The sequence below is a fragment of the Micromesistius poutassou genome (genome assembly GCF_964030765.1).
Source record: "Micromesistius poutassou genome assembly, chromosome: 5".
Lineage (NCBI taxonomy): Eukaryota > Metazoa > Chordata > Actinopteri > Gadiformes > Gadidae > Micromesistius > Micromesistius poutassou.
Window position 1 is genome coordinate 12,973,710 of NC_140275.1, and position 15,964 is coordinate 12,989,673.

A 15,964-nucleotide genomic window follows, 5' to 3' on the forward strand; every position below is an offset into this window, starting at 1 on the left:
AAATATATTTTTTCATGTTTTTATTCACGTTTATATTTAAACATTATATACTGTGCATAGTCCAGCCATGTCGGAAATTATACATAACTTACTAACTTGAAATATTTAAAGTAATTAAAACTATTTGTTTGCTATGTATATGGAATAAGAGCATAATATCGAGGGACACATTCTTTGACAAGGATAAGCTCTCTGACCAATGGTAGAAAAACCATTTCAACCAATGCTGTTTTATATAACAGCTATTTTATAACTCTGTAATAGTATACTAATTATATACAGACTCACATATTTTTCAGTGCATGATTTGATTTCCTTGTTCTTGCATATATTAATATATAACACAATCTCAAATCACATGAAGCCCAGTATAGATATCCACCAGTATTATACCAGTATTTAAAAGCTATTCTTATTGGACACTTTTTCGGTTTCTGTTAAATCACCCATCACACACACATTCCCATGCATGCACGGGTGCACAATCTATATAACAACAATATAATTGTTGTACGACTGTTTCACGTTAAAGTACTGCACAGTACAAGTATTCTCATTCGATTGAACAAGATTAAAACCTACATTCAAACATTTTCAGAGAACTCGCACACAACAGTGCCATTAATAAAAATAAATAACAGCCTAAACTGCACCATATTTAAAGGTTATATCAAAGTCAACAATATTGCCTTTAAATTATGTTTCAAGAAAAATAAAAAAACTATATTCTGAAAATATTATCTGTGTCAAAATCAAACATAAATTATTCGTCGGAAAACATATCAGTTGAGTGCTGACTGAGTATGTCAACAATTGCATTCCATTTCCTCAAACATTTAAATCAGCCACATATAATAACCTGGAATTATATATTTATCAGATGGATCTGGAGTGTGTGTGGAGTGTGTCTCTGGAAAGGGCCAACGAAAGACCTATCATATTCAAGTATCGTGGGGTTCAAGCCATTTGTGCGGACGTAGTCTGGTCCACAACAATCTGATTTCTGAGTTCTTCTTTGCCAAGCCCATTCGCCGATTCTGATTGGATACTGCCACCAGCCTTCGGGGACTGTAATTGGCCAGGGAGCAGGACATCGACGGTAAACTTGATTCGTTTGGACTTAATGAGGCTGTAAGTGTTGTCAAAGCGGAGTACATCTGTAAACAGACAAATAAATATGGCGTAAGGTTGGGTAAAATCCAAATTGGATTCAAAACCATGAGCAGAACCTTGTTTTCTAAATACTGGATCTCGATAAAAAAGGGTTAGATAAGCCACGTAGAAAAGAGGTATGAAATAGTTTAGCAGATGCTCCAAAGCATCTCTTAATTATAATATCGTCCTCTATGGATCAAATTAATCTGGAAGCACATTGTTAACCCTTTGAGTTGACATCGATCGACTGATGAAAACTCCTTTGGTCCAAATACAACGGCACACTTACAAACTCCTGGCTGCTGACAGGTGAGTGAGGCTTCCTCAGGCACTAAATGGGAGTTGTAGCGCTGGCTATGAACAACCTCTGTCATCTGTGATGCCTTCTGCCATTGTCCTTTATGGGACTTCAGGAACACCCCAAAGCCAATGTCTGCCCCCTCACTGGCAAACTGCCACCTATGACGAGATGGAAAGTACAGGTAAACACTATTCTTAATACTGTTGTTAATATTTTTCAACAATCTATAAACAATGTCATTCAAGTAAAGACAATTTTATTTGTATAGTCCCTTATTATCGTTACGCCCAGATTATAGGACACCCCATAATCCACATTCTCTATGATTTTTGATCTTCGATACAATTCTCCCTTTTTAGGCTTTAAACATGCTTATGAACAAACAGAACACACAAGGCATGCAGGCATTCAGTTTATTGAAAATAAATGTGTACAATTGTTATTGTGGCCATCTCACAGTCCCCTGCCGCTATGGGTCGCAGCCGAAGGGTTACAGAACCAATGTGATATGAACCAATATATTATGGGAGAGACCTCACCTGAGAATGCAACCAGGAGCTAGAATTTCATACTCCATCTGCAGAGACGACCCTCGGTTCACCATCTCTGTCTGCTCATAGTTCAGCTGAACTTGGTCCCGAACATAGTAGGACTTGGGCACTGTGGCTACAAAGTGGAGCTGGAAACGACACACACACACACACACACACACACACACACACACACACACACACACACACACACACACACACACACACACACACACACACACACACACACACACACACACACACACACACACGATGAGCATTATGATTATCATGATAAATTTATATTATAATATCATCTGTTATTATGAATATCATTATCTGTAAATAAATTCATGAGTTGCTAAAATAATTTCTACAAAATCAAAAAGCATGACTTACTTGTTTTGTGGCACATTTATAATTGGTCAGGATGAGTAATGCAACATGATTTATCATATCTTGTCTTTGTTATTTAGCCCATAAGCAGTCTAAGATATAAGATTAGAGCAACTACCCCTTTTTAGCACTTCCGTTTATATATCAACCCAAACACACTGATGCTGGGAAGCCAAAATGCTATCCACAAGCTATTTATAAATACGCATACTTCTTCAATCTAAAATCAACTAAAGAGATGACAGGTTTTTGAGCGGAGAGTCTCTTTAATCTTACTTATGTTCACTTGTATCTGTTCCCTAATCCAAGAAGATAAACTGAGCTAGATGGGTTAACACAGTTTTGGTCACATTTATAAAAAGCCAGGACAATTCTAGGTAATTGTCACTCATAATACATGTTCATAATCTTGTGGACACAAACACTAACAAACTGGATATACCCGGAGAAAAAGGTGAGAAAATATTTAAAAAAACAATCTGCCCTCCAAAACACAACACACAACAACATAACAGGATGAGTCAATTACACGAGTGCAAACCCAGAGTAAATGATTTGCCGAAACAGAGAGTAACCTTATAAACAGGTCTGTGTTCATTAAATATGATTAAATAAGCAGAATAGCACCAACACACTTACTTACATTATTTTAAATTCAAATTATCGTCACAAGAATAAATTAGGAATGTAAACAAACTTAATTTTTTTTAGAATAGTAGTAGTACAAATAGTGGGTTGTACTATCTGATGCTTTGTCAAAGTTACTCTAGATGTGGGAGTGGTTCGATTCAACAACTACACTAATCCAGAGCCTAGAGTTTGTGTTGACCTCATGAACTTAGCCTCTTCTACCGGTACACAAGCCCACATAAAAGGCAACAAAACATGATTCAAAATGACACAATGTATACAACAAGCCTCTGTGGCCAAATACCTTAGCTTATACAGTACAATACAAAGTGATAACACAAACAGTCAAATTCTCCCATTTGAAGTGTTAAGAAATAATACACAAACAAAACGAAATGGACAAAAAGGGTTGGACAAAAAAAAACCCTACACTCTCTCCTTCAAAAAATTCCATGACGAAAAAAAAAATCATTCATTTTCTTCCTCATGTCTGTGCTGGGCCCAATTATTTATCTATAAAAAACAGTAACAGACTTCCAGTCAGTTTGCTAATCTAGAATACAGTCCTTGAGGGAGGAGCTACTCAAGCAGCTGTGGGGGAGGCTGTATCTTCTACAGGGGGACACTGTGCATATGGTTGTCAAGGAGCAGAGGCTATGACTATCCAATCTAATTGGCTAGGCAAAAAAAGGCAATAGACATAGAGGTCAATGAACTAATTTGCTAACGTCTTTGACTGTGTACTGAGATAAGATGTTTTGGCTGTGTACTGCTGAGATAAGACTTTTCAACGTTTCTGACCATAAGATCCATCTGTGTGGAACTTAATGATAAGAATGTCGTTGGTTTGAAACAGAATGCTGTACAAGGAATCTGTACAAGGTTTGTACAAGTACCAGTTGGATCAACCCCTTTGATTCCTCATTTAATTTTATTACTAGCTTTTCTAAACAAGTTACTTTTGCTAGCTTAGAAAATGTAAGTAACTTTCACGAAAAAATATCAAATATTTTTAATATCAATGTACTACATCAGAGAAAAAACATTTTCAGACCCATTTTAAGGAAGCCAAGCTCTAAAACAGAAAAGAACTACAGAAACAGTTTTGCATCGGGATGAACAGTTTCTCTGGTCAAGTTAAACGAGTTAAAACAGTGTCATGGTAATTCATTTAGGCCTCACTTGTTTTCACAGTTTTCCCTTTGGATATGTCCATGTACGGAATTGCCTTGTGACGTTTGTTAGAAGTTGTTAGTGTTAAAACCGATTGGTGGTTAGACTAGGCCTTCATTTTAAACTCTTTCTGACTGTTTAGAAAGACATGTCTCTCTCCCTTGCCCACTTGACCAGCAAAACTGAATCATGCTGATGCTGGCACTGCTGAAGAGGAACAACAGATCGGTTCTACTGTGTGTCCCCCGAGACCCGGGAGGACTTACCAGGGTCCGACAGCGAGGGTCTCCGTCAGGGTCCGTCAGTTTGCCCCCATAGATGGCGGGCAGCTCCTCGGGGGCTATGTACTGCTGTAATACCTCCTGCCAGTTGGCTGTGGAACCACATGCACAGGGATCGAGAATGAATGGGAGTAGAGTTGCAGGAAAGACCTTACGATACTTTGCCTTTGATACTGAATGACATTCCGTTTCTGGCTTGCTTTATCAGATCAGTTTGGAATGGATAGTTTGTATTTATCATTTGCACACACACACACACACACACACACACACACACACACACACACACACACACACACACACACACACACACACACACACACACACACACACACACACACACACACACACACAATAACAATCTACAACATCACAATCTTCTTCCAATATGCAAGCATAAATTGAACACGTTGGGGTAAGTTCTGAGAAAGGCAGATGACTCAACAAACAAACATTTTCTTTAGTTTATTTCAGAACTTCACCTTTGACCCCAGAAAACACATCATCATTACAAGTAAGCATAGACATGGATCTTGATCGGCGTGTGTATTATATAGTGTACTAAATTGGTCCTGAGTTGCCTCTTGGTTCCATCTTAGTACTAAATGCTAGTTGGGTGGGAATCACCCAGCCAGCGTTTAGAACCACGATGGCCCCTGGGTGAATAAGGCCCATAGTTCTGCGTTCGCTCTCCTACAGGTGGGATTCATTTAGAGATAGCAGAGGCCCATTAAGAACCAACAGGAGCGAACTGAACTGTTAATGTTAATTATGATGGAGATTCCTACCCCCCAGAATGAAGATCTTCTGTTGCGTGTTCTCACTTAGGAAGTGCTTGACGAGGTTGTAGGCCGCGGGAAAGAGCTTTGGGGCTGCAGAGGAAGGAGAACATTAGTTAAACTACTTTTAAGGAAAAAGCTCCCTTGTAAATGCCTGGGTTGTTTCCTACCCGTTGTGTTCACTATAATGCTTTTCTTATTCTTACTTTTTAATACTACACCTAATTGTATTTCAGCATATAGTTCAAAAATGATTTAAGGCCAAACTACAAACTAACATGTAGACAAACGGAAAGTGTATATCTAAACATATCTCAATACGTCAATGGTCAATAATTTGGACATTTGCATTCTGTTTACAATTGTGTTACATATCGTGCATATAGATATATTCTGTAGTAGATCTTTTTGTATATTTTATTTTTACATACATCTACATTTAGATTTCATTAATCATTATTATTGTCCAGTTCTTCTGCTATGACATGCTACATTTCGTGTCTGAGATTAATGAAGTAATTCGTAGCAACCCAATGCTTGCAGACATGGTAAGAGAGGGTCGGCTGTTTGGACCAGATGGGAACCAAGTCACTGTGTATATGTGTTTACTGCTCTTTGCCTTTGGTGACTATCAACGTCCAAAATGGACAGAACAAGAAAAACAACTGTACCTTTGATGACAAACAGCCTTTTCAGCCGCTCTGGGTAGTTTTCTTCAAACATCTGGAGGATCTTTAAGTACAGAATATAAAAAAAGCACGTATTGAAACCCTTCAACTCTTTCACTTTTCTATTTGAGGTACTATCATCTGAAATGGGGGATGTTTTAGCAGAGGTTTAGTGCTGTACTGGGGGAGTAATGTTTTCCTGTGTTATATTTCATGTTTTAATGACAAAATGTTAATTGAAGTGCGTTGTATGTTATACTGTACCCACTTTATGATTGTATCTCTGTCTAATTGTCTCAACTCTGTCTAACTATGGCAATTGTGAGGCAGGACAATTTTCATAATAAATCAGACAATAAAGTGATATCTTATCTTAATATGGGCTCATCCCAGAACTTTATTTAGCAATGGAAAAAGGTGTTATTGTTTTAACCAACAAAGCTATATTGACCTTTATTAAATTAGATTTATTTTTATGATGGTGTGTGTGTGTGTGTGTGTGTGTGTGTGTGTGTGTGTGTGTGTGTGTGTGTGTGTGTGTGTGTGTGTGTGTGTACCTCTGAAAATGTATCAATGGCAGGTTTCCATATGTGTTTCATCCCCAAGCCTTCAACATCAAAGACCATGGTGATCGATTCAACGTTCTTTCCCAGCTAGGAAAAAAACATTGAAATACACTGATCAAAATGTAAAAGTAAAAAAACACAACAACAACAAAAACAGACGGCGAGGCAAATAGCATTCCAAGTGTATTCATGTATCTTTACTGTTGGTACATTTTGTGGAATGTACCAAGTGTATTCATGTATCTTTACTGTTGGTACATTTTGTGGAATGCAAATGCGTGTTTAGATAGTGTGTTGTGTGGCTTCCTAAACACAAATCTGTGTTGAGGAATGCAAACGTTTGTTTAGGTAGGTGTTTGAGAATGCTGATTCTTAAACCTTCACTATGTACGTTTTCTGGTTAGCAGCCTCTAGTGGCCTCTAGTCAGCTTTTCAGATGTCATTTGATGCTTTTCGGCACTTTTGAAAAAAGTCAAGACCCACGTCAATCATTACAGAAACCAAGGCAAATTAATTCTGCGAGCATCCAGCCAGGTAACCAACGGAATTTGGATTTTTTTTTAATATATATATGGAATAAATGGCTGCAGTAGAAAATAACAGTGTAGGTTTTTGTACGTTATCATTTCGATGGCTAACCATCCCAGAGCCCTGCACTCCCTCCCAGTCTTTGTCCTCACGCTTGAGGGAGCCCAGCTGACATCAACCCAGTCCACCAAGTCTTTCATGGAATGTTATTTTAGTTAGTGTGTTTAGATGTTGAGAAGAGTGTTCCACGTAAGTGACTCACACATGACACTATTCTTCTGACTACAGCTTAAGTCAGAAGCCTCACACAAGATACTGGTGTCGGTTTAGTATATGGAACAGCTATAACCACAAAAACCTTTGAGAGGGTTGATTGGTAACCGGAGGATTGCTAGTTCAATCCCAGACTCCTCATGGAGTGTTGAGGTGTCCCTAAACAAGACCTAACCCTAACTGCTCCAGACGAGCTGGATGTCATCTTGCATGGCTGACACCGCTATCAGTGTGTGAATGTGTGTATGAATGGGTTAAAGTTAGGCAATATTGTAAATCGCTTTATGTGACCACTGGTTAGTAAAGCGCTTTTTAAATGCAGTCCATTTATTTCCCATTAAAATTTCTGTTCTCTCTGTGATACAGATTATTGACTCAAAGCTGTACCTGCAATGCAATAGTACAGTAGACTATCTTGTCAGAGTGGTAAGGTACAGTCATAAAATAAAGATATCGACTTATCGTCAGATAGCAAGGTAAGAGACTAGTTTTGGTTTTCATTATGCTTACTATAATATGACATGATACTATGATATATAGCCAGGATGGACTATTTTAAATGTAACTGCATATTGTAATAGATACACCTATTTCCTGTCTGGGATCAATAAAGTGCTTGCTACTAAAAGTAAAAAGTAAAAGTTCCCACGTTTATCCTGATTATTTATTTCAGTGGTTCTCAACCTTTTTTGAGCAAATGCCCCCCTGACCTTACCCTGATCTGGCTAATCTTATCGCATATCCCTATCAGCAACCTCCACTACATCTGAGGACCTGTAGCTTCACTTTCTGCTATGTTGTTATGTTTCTGCCCTTTACCCTCTGGGACTGCTGGTCACATTCCTTCTGCAAAATCTCGCAGTCTCTGATCTTGGACTTGATGAAGTCTTGCTTGGCCGCAGACAGGAAGAGACCTTTGGGATCCATCGGGCCGATGATGTCATACCAGATAGGACTGCCCTCCCGGTCGTAACCGCACATCGCTCCAGAGAGATACTTCTCCAACACCTGCCCGTGGTAGAAATACAACAAGGTTCAACTATAGACTAATGATACAGAGTATTATATAGCCTATATTTATATATGAAAAATATATATTAATAAGTATTGCTAGCATAATAAATAGCAATGCTAGCAATTATTAAACACATTTAATTTTTTTTAATCACAGTACAAACGTGGAGTTATTTCTTACAAAAACAACATCACTTCGTAGAGGCTGCTGGCTGAATCAACAGTCGGCGCAATAGCAACTACAAGTGTCTCAGGAGGTGTTGAATAATTTACCTCTGGAGGCCTCCATTCGGTAATGATTTTATCAACGTGCAATTGTTTTCGGAACTCCATATGCTGTCGAGGGAAGGAGAAGCGGGTTAGAATCAGCAAATAAATCCTACTCCCTAAATATGACTCCAACCTCCATATCATGTTACGACTTATATTTGCTTACACTACCCAAACAACCTTTTTTTGACCACTTGTGTTCCTTTACTCCGGCTGGCAGACGGCCCTATCTCCCTGCATATGTCTACACAGGACCTCTCTGTTCCACACATACAGGTCTGTCAGACAGCTAGCATAAACAATGGTGTAAATAATAAATATTATCGTCACACAATGTCCTCCCACCATGACCACTGTGTTCATTGTGTTTTTCCTATAAACCTCTCCTCTTTGATTTCCTCAGAAACACAGCTATGTACTTCTCTCTGTATACAAACATAACAAATAATCCTGGGTCCACTGCATCTTATTCCCATCTTCATGAATTCCTCAACAATGTGTCATATCAAGCGATTACAGGCAGCCATTAGATAGAATGGGGAGAGGTCGAGATGTTGCATACAATAAGGACAATAAGGATATTATCTTAAACTGTATCCACTGTCCGCCTGCAAGGACATGGTAATGGAATCAGAAATATATTTACATTTGTGGCTATTTGTTGAAACGGTAAAATGACTAATGATGATTACTAAAACGTCTAAAAAGTTTTCATACGTGTATGAAAACAACTTTGAATTAGGTTTTAGTCTTTGAATCACCCCGATTCTTCGCAAATGTTAGTCAAATAAATTCAACCGAACCACAAACATGAAACAAATAATAAGTAGGTTCACATCAGGTTGTGCTGGGCTCCCAGTAGCATAGGGTGTCATGTGTTGATTAGCTTACAAGATTATTGAAGCTAATTCTAGTAGTATCAGCATATAGAGGATCATCTCCATCATTAACTAAATGCACAAACTATTTATGTATGCTGCTATGTAGGTCTACGCAATACACTAAATCACAACATGTCAAACCAGTCAAACCAGTGCAATCAGTCCAACCAGTGTTGAGAACACAATGGATGTAATATTGGATGAAATATTGTTGTTAATATTGGTGACAATATAATTGTTGATGTTTTTGTTTTCTTGTGCAAAGGTTACACAACAAACATCCCAAGCAGCTAGATTATTATATTTTATATATATATATATATATATATATATATATATATATTTTAATATTGTAATATCGTTATTGAATCAATAAATGAATACAAAATAGCTAAAGCTTTCAAGAAAGACGTATAACTGCAATATTGACATGTAAGCTTTAAGCAACATTATGTATAATTCTGTTTTCTTTTTTTTCCCTAACGACTCATAAACAATCCTAGTCCTATTCATAGTGAAAAGGGTTTATCTCACTAGCTGTACCTCACTCTACTTTCAATATATAGAACAACAACATTGTGCGGGTTATGCTTGTACCTGCAATACCACATTCTCTTTTTTGAAACAATTTTTGAAACAACAGGAACTTTCAAAGACAGGATTAGCCAACCTAGCCCACAGATAGATGTGCGTGCGCAGACACAGACACAGTCTTTGAGGGGGTGTACCTTTCGTAGCATTGCTTCAGATTTCTGAAGATTAAAGTTTCGGGCTAAAGAAGAAAGAGGAAGAAAGAGGAAGAAAAAATAGCAAAAAAAAAAATAGATTAGGACAGTTGAATGAAACCTGAAACCAACTAGGGCTCCAACTTACCATGAACAAATTATTTGTTCATGGTAAGTTGGAGCCCTAGTCGGTTTAAGTGTCTATTTTGGATACAAAAGGAAACCTATCTTCTCCTTAATGACCCCGCCTCCAACTGCCGCCTCCTCCACTGTCACTAATAGTGGGGAAGTGCTTGGTCACAGGTCAAAATTGACCTAATTCGCCACTATAGTCACATACTTATTACACATACTTATACTATAGTCACATACATATTTTGATATACTTTTTTTTTAATAATTTTCTTTCTGTTGCGTTTTCTATGTGTTGCGTTTTTTGCAGCCCCTCAAGTGATCAACTTTTCACGGGAAACTATTCACTTGTTTAGTCAAGTATATAATGTATTATATTGGTTTTGGCTGCTTTACTAACAGTCAAACACAATCAAATGTAAAATTAATTTACAGAAAACTTGACACAGTGCAAACTGTGTCTGTCTGTATGTCTCCGTCTGTATGTGTGTATGTGTGTATGTGTGTGTATGTGTGTCTGTCTGTCTGTGTTGTGGACTTGAGTCGGTTCAGTCTGTAGAAATGTCCACTTTTAATCTGATTAAACATGGATTAGGCTCACGCACAAGGTTGCTCACCCAGCCAGCCTGGTTAGTGAGCCTTAACATGGCAAGATTCCTATTGCCATTGTTATTGACCGCTTAGTGCCCTCATCTATTAGCTCTCTTTTGCCCTGGCTTAAACATGTAACTGTGTGTTTTCCCATCGTGGCTTGTTTAACCGTTCACTGCATAGTCATTAACTGTGTGCAGTACAATGAGCGTGATGCAACAGGTGACCCATTGTTTTATCTTACCTCTTAGCCATCGCAATAGGAAGTGATCACTCTGTGCAGGAAGTTGAGGAAGAAGGTCGCTGACCTGCTCTCGAAACTGTAACATTGAGGCAGAGATAGTTAGAAAGAGGATCAGAGAATAAAGAGAAGTAGTGATACATTTGAGAGTGGCAAAGTGTTTGGGAAGGGGAGAGAGTTATTGATCACAGATAAGCATGTTTTTTAAATGCAACAAAATTGAAAGATTTGAATTGAATACCCGAGGTGTGACAATCATATAAATCTTGTGTGAGGAGTACAAACTTGCTATTTAAATCATGCTCTCGGTCTTCTACAACATGGATAATAATGATCCTGAAACAATATTCATGCAGACTGGATAATGCCCTGCATAGCGATTAGATATAATCTATTGTGAAAGCGTTGTCTGTGGGTAATGTCTGAAAAAACGTTACCAAAACTACGCACCAAAAATCAACATTTGACGTACCACATTTCATATCCTCATAACTAAGAAACGCTGACTCCAAGTCGTATAACAGCACAAGACACACACCAATAATAAAGCATATGCGTTATGATAACGCTATGTAAATTGGTGCAATTATTATCACCTACAATAACACACAATATATTAAATGTCTAATTCGCCTAAACTCACCTGTTCCAGGGCGCTGGCCTGTTTAGGACTTAGGTTCCCAACCACACCACTCATGGTGCCTTTCGAAAGATGCAGCTATTAAAACGAGACTTTAATCCAGAATGGTCAGGCGTTTCGCAGTTCTGCAGCCCGACATGCGACCTGCTCATCGGGTTACTGTTTGGACGATGCTGTCTGCTGCTACAGCGGCGCTGGCGCTCATCCCGACTCGAGAGAACACGGCACTGGGAACGCCCCGAGAGGCGGGCTGGGCTGCTTATAGACTCGCTTATAGAAAAAAAAAGTGACTCGATTCATTTTTAGATACAGAGATGTAAATGCGGTGGATCCTGAATTGAAGCCTGTAAAGTTTAATAAAGAGTAGCCTCAAAAAATCTCGTCTCAAAAATTAATCTTTATTCAGAAAGAAAATGTTTTCAGTCAAAATTGTACGTTTCACTGCGTCATTTCCTGCCCAGCCCGGAAGTTGTTTTCACTTGTTTACATTTTTTTCATCCTCTGTTTTCCTTAGCCACTCTGCAAACGATGGGTGACATCGTTACTTATTGATGTCATTTTTTTTTTTTACTTTGTTCTGACACACGGCTTCAGCGATGGCTCCGATCTGTTCACGGTACTATTTTTGGGTCCGATTTATTCTTTGGGTCACTTCGTCTTGGATCCAGATGTTAGTCACGGGTGAACAGGTAGCGGTGGTGGAGGTCTGTGTGACAGAGGAGCGACCGATAATCAGCGCTGTACTACAGGGACAGCTGGTGGAGGCTCGCCAGGGCGGAGTCCCCGGGCATAATGACAACTCCTTTGGGAAACAACACGACCTTGAGGGAGATCTGATATTGGTGAGTCAGTTCATTCATTCAAATTGATTGACATGCCCTACCAATATTGAATTGTATGACGATTGTGGGATCTAATTCGATCTCTATTCGGGGGAGAGAGAAATAATTTGTTGGAGTTATTTTATTAAACTCTTAAATTACTCCTGGTCTTGGTGGGGTCGTCAGTTCAGTTATCCAGCTGCTGTCATATTTTCTGTCGTTAGGTGCAGGATGAGCGATCCCAGGTAACCGAAGTTGAAGGGGAAGCTGCTGCTCAGGACAGGGAGCCATGGATTGGAGTAGTCCCTCTGAAGATGGAGATACAATCTTCCACTGGGAACCAGGATTCTTTTGCCGATACAGTAGTCAACAAAGTCAGTGCTAAATGACAAGAGCTTTTCATGTTTTTTATTTTTCTCCCTTTTGGCATTGTTCTCTGTTTGCTATAACCTCTTAATCATATATATTCCACACTATACCATTTGCTAGCCTGTTATATTAAACAATTGAGGATCACTGAGACATTCCTCAATTGTCCAAAAAAGTATATAATAAGTATACTGAAACCTATCTTATCAAAACCAAAAATAAGCATTCTGTGTATTTCCCAGATGAAACGAGCCTTGGTGCTGGGAGCATCGGCACTCATCATTCTGGCCCTCAACCACAACACCGTCAGTGAGGTAAATTACGAGCAGGAGAACCCAGTGTGTGTGTGTGAACTATGTTGAGATGGGTGGGAGGCTTTGGAAGGACACCACCCCATCGTATTTACCTGCTGGCCGTGTTCTAATGTAGTAGTGGAATGCATGATGTAAACCTGTGATGGGACTTCACAGATGGATTTGTCCCAAGTGTTGTCCAAGCCCATCATCATCATCCAGACGTCGGAGAATGTCACCAAGCTGATTGGTGCACTTCTCAGGTAAGGCGTTTCCAGAAACATAATCAACCATTACATTTGAAAAAAAAATACCACACTGAGACATCTCTCTAATGTCAATATTTAAGACATTTGAGACAAGCTAAATTCATAATCACTGTTCCTTTTTTGTAACCAACAAACATATCTGGTTTAAAATGTCCCTTTAGTGTTCCTTTTATATAGGGCAATTTCATTGGCCTATGGCTTTTACATTTGAGCAATGAGCAGAAAGACGGCAGACACCCAGTAACGAGTCAATTGATTTCCGTACAGGGGCCTTCACGCAACAGCCAAGATCACATACAAGACTATATTACAGGATAACCTGGTGAGTCGCTATACCAGCATTAACTGGTTACCGGTTAGAACACACAGTTCTGTTACCAGTTGTTTCAGTCTACTGGCTACCACATGGACCTCTCCAGTGAGTGTGTTACCACAGGTGTCTGTGTGTGCAGGGCGCCACCCTGACCCTGTGGTCATCTTGCGGCCGTTCGAGAGGTGGTCTGTACGGAGAGTGGCAGGGGGTGATCTGTACCGGAGAGACCAACTCCCAGGTTCAGGTACGTCACACCTGCAACACAGTGGAAGGCACTCAAAGAATGCACATACATTGCAAGCATGCACCTGAAGATTCTGTTGACTTACTCACTCACTCTGTTGACCTACTACCTACCTGTTTTTAGCAGTGTTCATTTGAGATTGCCTTACATGCCACATAGCTTCAAGAAATATCATTTATTTTCAGATATAATGTATTATTTATATTATGCTTTATTTACGCTTCTCTTGTCCATTGCTTTGGTTTAACCCCTAAGAAACGGTTGTCTGTCTGAATCCCTGAATGACTGAAACCCTTTGAACCTGGGTCTGGGTTGACAGAAATACCTCCAGCAGCTTTGGAACACTGTCCTGATGGTGGCTGTGGTCCTCAGCACGGGGGTCATAGTTCAAGCCCGCTGGCAGTACCACGACAACCAGCTCACTGATGACGTGGAGGTACACTACGTTAAATCCGTGTCCATTAATAACATCTAATCTTTGTTACTTCTTTAGGCAAAAAGCAAGCAAAATAGATTTGTAATCTTAATGAGACCAACCTGGTTAAACAAAGGTTAAATAAAATAAATGGATGTTTATTATTGTTTTGAGAAACTAATTTTTGGTGGATTTTCTTTGGCTAGTCATCCAAACAAGACATACTGAGGAGAATGTCTGCCCTGAAGACCAAGACATACTGCCAGCCCAAGCCCTGGTGTGACTCATCCCAGCCAATGGAGGCGGAGAACTGTGCGGTGTGTCTGGAGCCCTTCAACAATAACCAGGTCAGTGTAAGAGGAAGGAAGGTCTTCAGACCCAACGGTGATTCACCTACACGTCGCTCCATACATGGTTAGCCTGTGTATCTGCTCCGATTCTGTTTGTAAAGCTTGGAGGGGAAGTTGTGAATTGTGTTGAATGTAACAGTGATACAGCCCTCTGTAAAAGGTAAAACAAACCTTTGTTTACAACTTTGCAACATCTAATAAAAATGCATGCTTCCATCAGACATATTATTTCTATATTTCTGTTTAGGCTTTTGCTACTACCACTTGCTGCAATCTGATTAGCTTGAAAAGAAAAATGGGAAAGCACTCCTAAGGGCCCACTACCTCTGCTGTTGCTACTAATTTACTGGGTTTCTTATCTTGTGTGTGCCCTGTAGTGTCTGCGGGTGCTGCCGTGCCGCCACGAGTACCACAGAGATTGTGTGGACCCCTGGCTGATCCTGCAGCACACCTGTCCCCTGTGCAAACGCAGCATACTCGGTACGCTGATCCCTTATCCACACCTGTGAGATAGCATGAAGCGGTGTGCAGAGAAACACATTGACCTGCCTCCCAGCAGGGCAAAAGTCAGGGCGTGTACGAGCTGATACAGGGTGATCTCACAGGGCTCTTTTGAGTTACCCGTTGGCGGCACTGAGGTGCTGTGGAAATGGGCGTGGTTCATTTTTCAGTTGGCTGCAAGCTGAAGGCTAAACCTTAAGTGTGTGTGGCAAAGTTACGCAACATCCTTTATGCTTTCATCACCATTCGGCGACCACTGCAAATTTCCCAATGAAGGGAAACATTACCGTCTGTCACGCATGTTTGACCGACACAAACATTGGAACATGCTTTTCTTCAACAATCACAATCTTTCCGGATACAACCTTTAGCGCTCTGTGTGACCCTCTCCTCTATGTTCAGGTAACATCTGCAGAGAGAGTTAATGTTGGACGCAAGTTGGTGTCGCCAGCCTTCCCTGCACCACACCGGTCCTCAGCCTGGACCCAAACCTCTCCGCTACTTCCTCCATCCACAACCCTCCACCCCAGAGCATGGCTAGAAGTATGCGCTTGTCAAAACGGACCACTTGGCTCACTGCAGCTAGCCCTGTCCAGTCCCCTGACTTTGGGCCGG

The 15,964-nt window shown here is 39.9% G+C and overlaps 2 protein-coding genes across 4 annotated transcripts; one reads left to right on the forward strand and one right to left on the reverse strand.

Moving 5' to 3' along the window:
- Positions 1 to 50: 50 nt before the first annotated feature.
- On the reverse strand, positions 51 to 11,945 carry LOC311343031 (SEC14-like protein 2). Of its 2 annotated transcripts, XM_084467886.1 has the most exons (12): positions 11,778 to 11,945; positions 11,138 to 11,213; positions 10,174 to 10,217; positions 8,568 to 8,630; positions 8,100 to 8,288; positions 6,471 to 6,566; positions 5,917 to 5,977; positions 5,255 to 5,338; positions 4,452 to 4,558; positions 1,996 to 2,135; positions 1,445 to 1,614; positions 51 to 1,157 (listed from the first exon to the last, which is right to left on the reverse strand). In XM_084467886.1, the coding sequence occupies exons 1-12, from the start codon at positions 11,829 to 11,831 to the stop codon at positions 958 to 960; spliced, it is 1,284 nt and encodes a 427-aa protein (XP_084324012.1). In that variant the 5' UTR covers positions 11,832 to 11,945; the 3' UTR covers positions 51 to 957. The 2 variants fall into 2 exon arrangements, with proteins under 2 accessions (XP_084324012.1, XP_084324013.1); XM_084467887.1 differs by lacking the exon at positions 10,174 to 10,217 and having other exon boundaries at positions 11,778 to 11,842.
- Positions 11,946 to 12,346: 401 nt separating this feature from the next.
- Positions 12,347 to 15,865, forward strand: rnf215 (ring finger protein 215). Of its 2 annotated transcripts, XM_084468272.1 has the most exons (10): positions 12,347 to 12,616; positions 12,820 to 12,969; positions 13,207 to 13,278; positions 13,435 to 13,520; positions 13,794 to 13,848; positions 13,979 to 14,083; positions 14,403 to 14,519; positions 14,705 to 14,845; positions 15,226 to 15,328; positions 15,752 to 15,865. In XM_084468272.1, exons 1-10 carry the CDS (start codon positions 12,371 to 12,373, stop codon positions 15,772 to 15,774), a joined length of 1,098 nt encoding a protein of 365 aa, XP_084324398.1. In that variant the 5' UTR covers positions 12,347 to 12,370; the 3' UTR covers positions 15,775 to 15,865. The 2 variants fall into 2 exon arrangements, with proteins under 2 accessions (XP_084324398.1, XP_084324397.1); XM_084468271.1 differs by having other exon boundaries at positions 15,226 to 15,815.
- Positions 15,866 to 15,964: the final 99 nt, after the last annotated feature.

Bases quoted from the DNA above. Each gene is read 5' to 3' on its own strand.
- LOC311343031 (XM_084467886.1), bottom strand. From the start codon at position 11,831: ATGAGTGGTGTGGTTGGGAACCTAAGTCCTAAACAGGCCAGCGCCCTG. The intron at 5,978-6,470 runs GTACACACACAC...CTGTACTTAAAG, and splicing joins CCATTGATACATTTTCAGAG to ATCCTCCAGATGTTTGAAGA. The intron at 1,615-1,995 runs GTGAGGTCTCTC...ATCTCGTCATAG, and splicing joins GCTCCTGGTTGCATTCTCAG to GTGGCAGTTTGCCAGTGAGG.
- rnf215 (XM_084468271.1), top strand. From the start codon at position 12,371: ATGGCTCCGATCTGTTCACGGTACTATTTTTGGGTCCGATTTATTCTT. The intron at 13,521-13,793 runs GTAAGGCGTTTC...ATTTCCGTACAG, and splicing joins CTGATTGGTGCACTTCTCAG to GGGCCTTCACGCAACAGCCA. The intron at 14,084-14,402 runs GTACGTCACACC...CTGGGTTGACAG, and splicing joins AGACCAACTCCCAGGTTCAG to AAATACCTCCAGCAGCTTTG.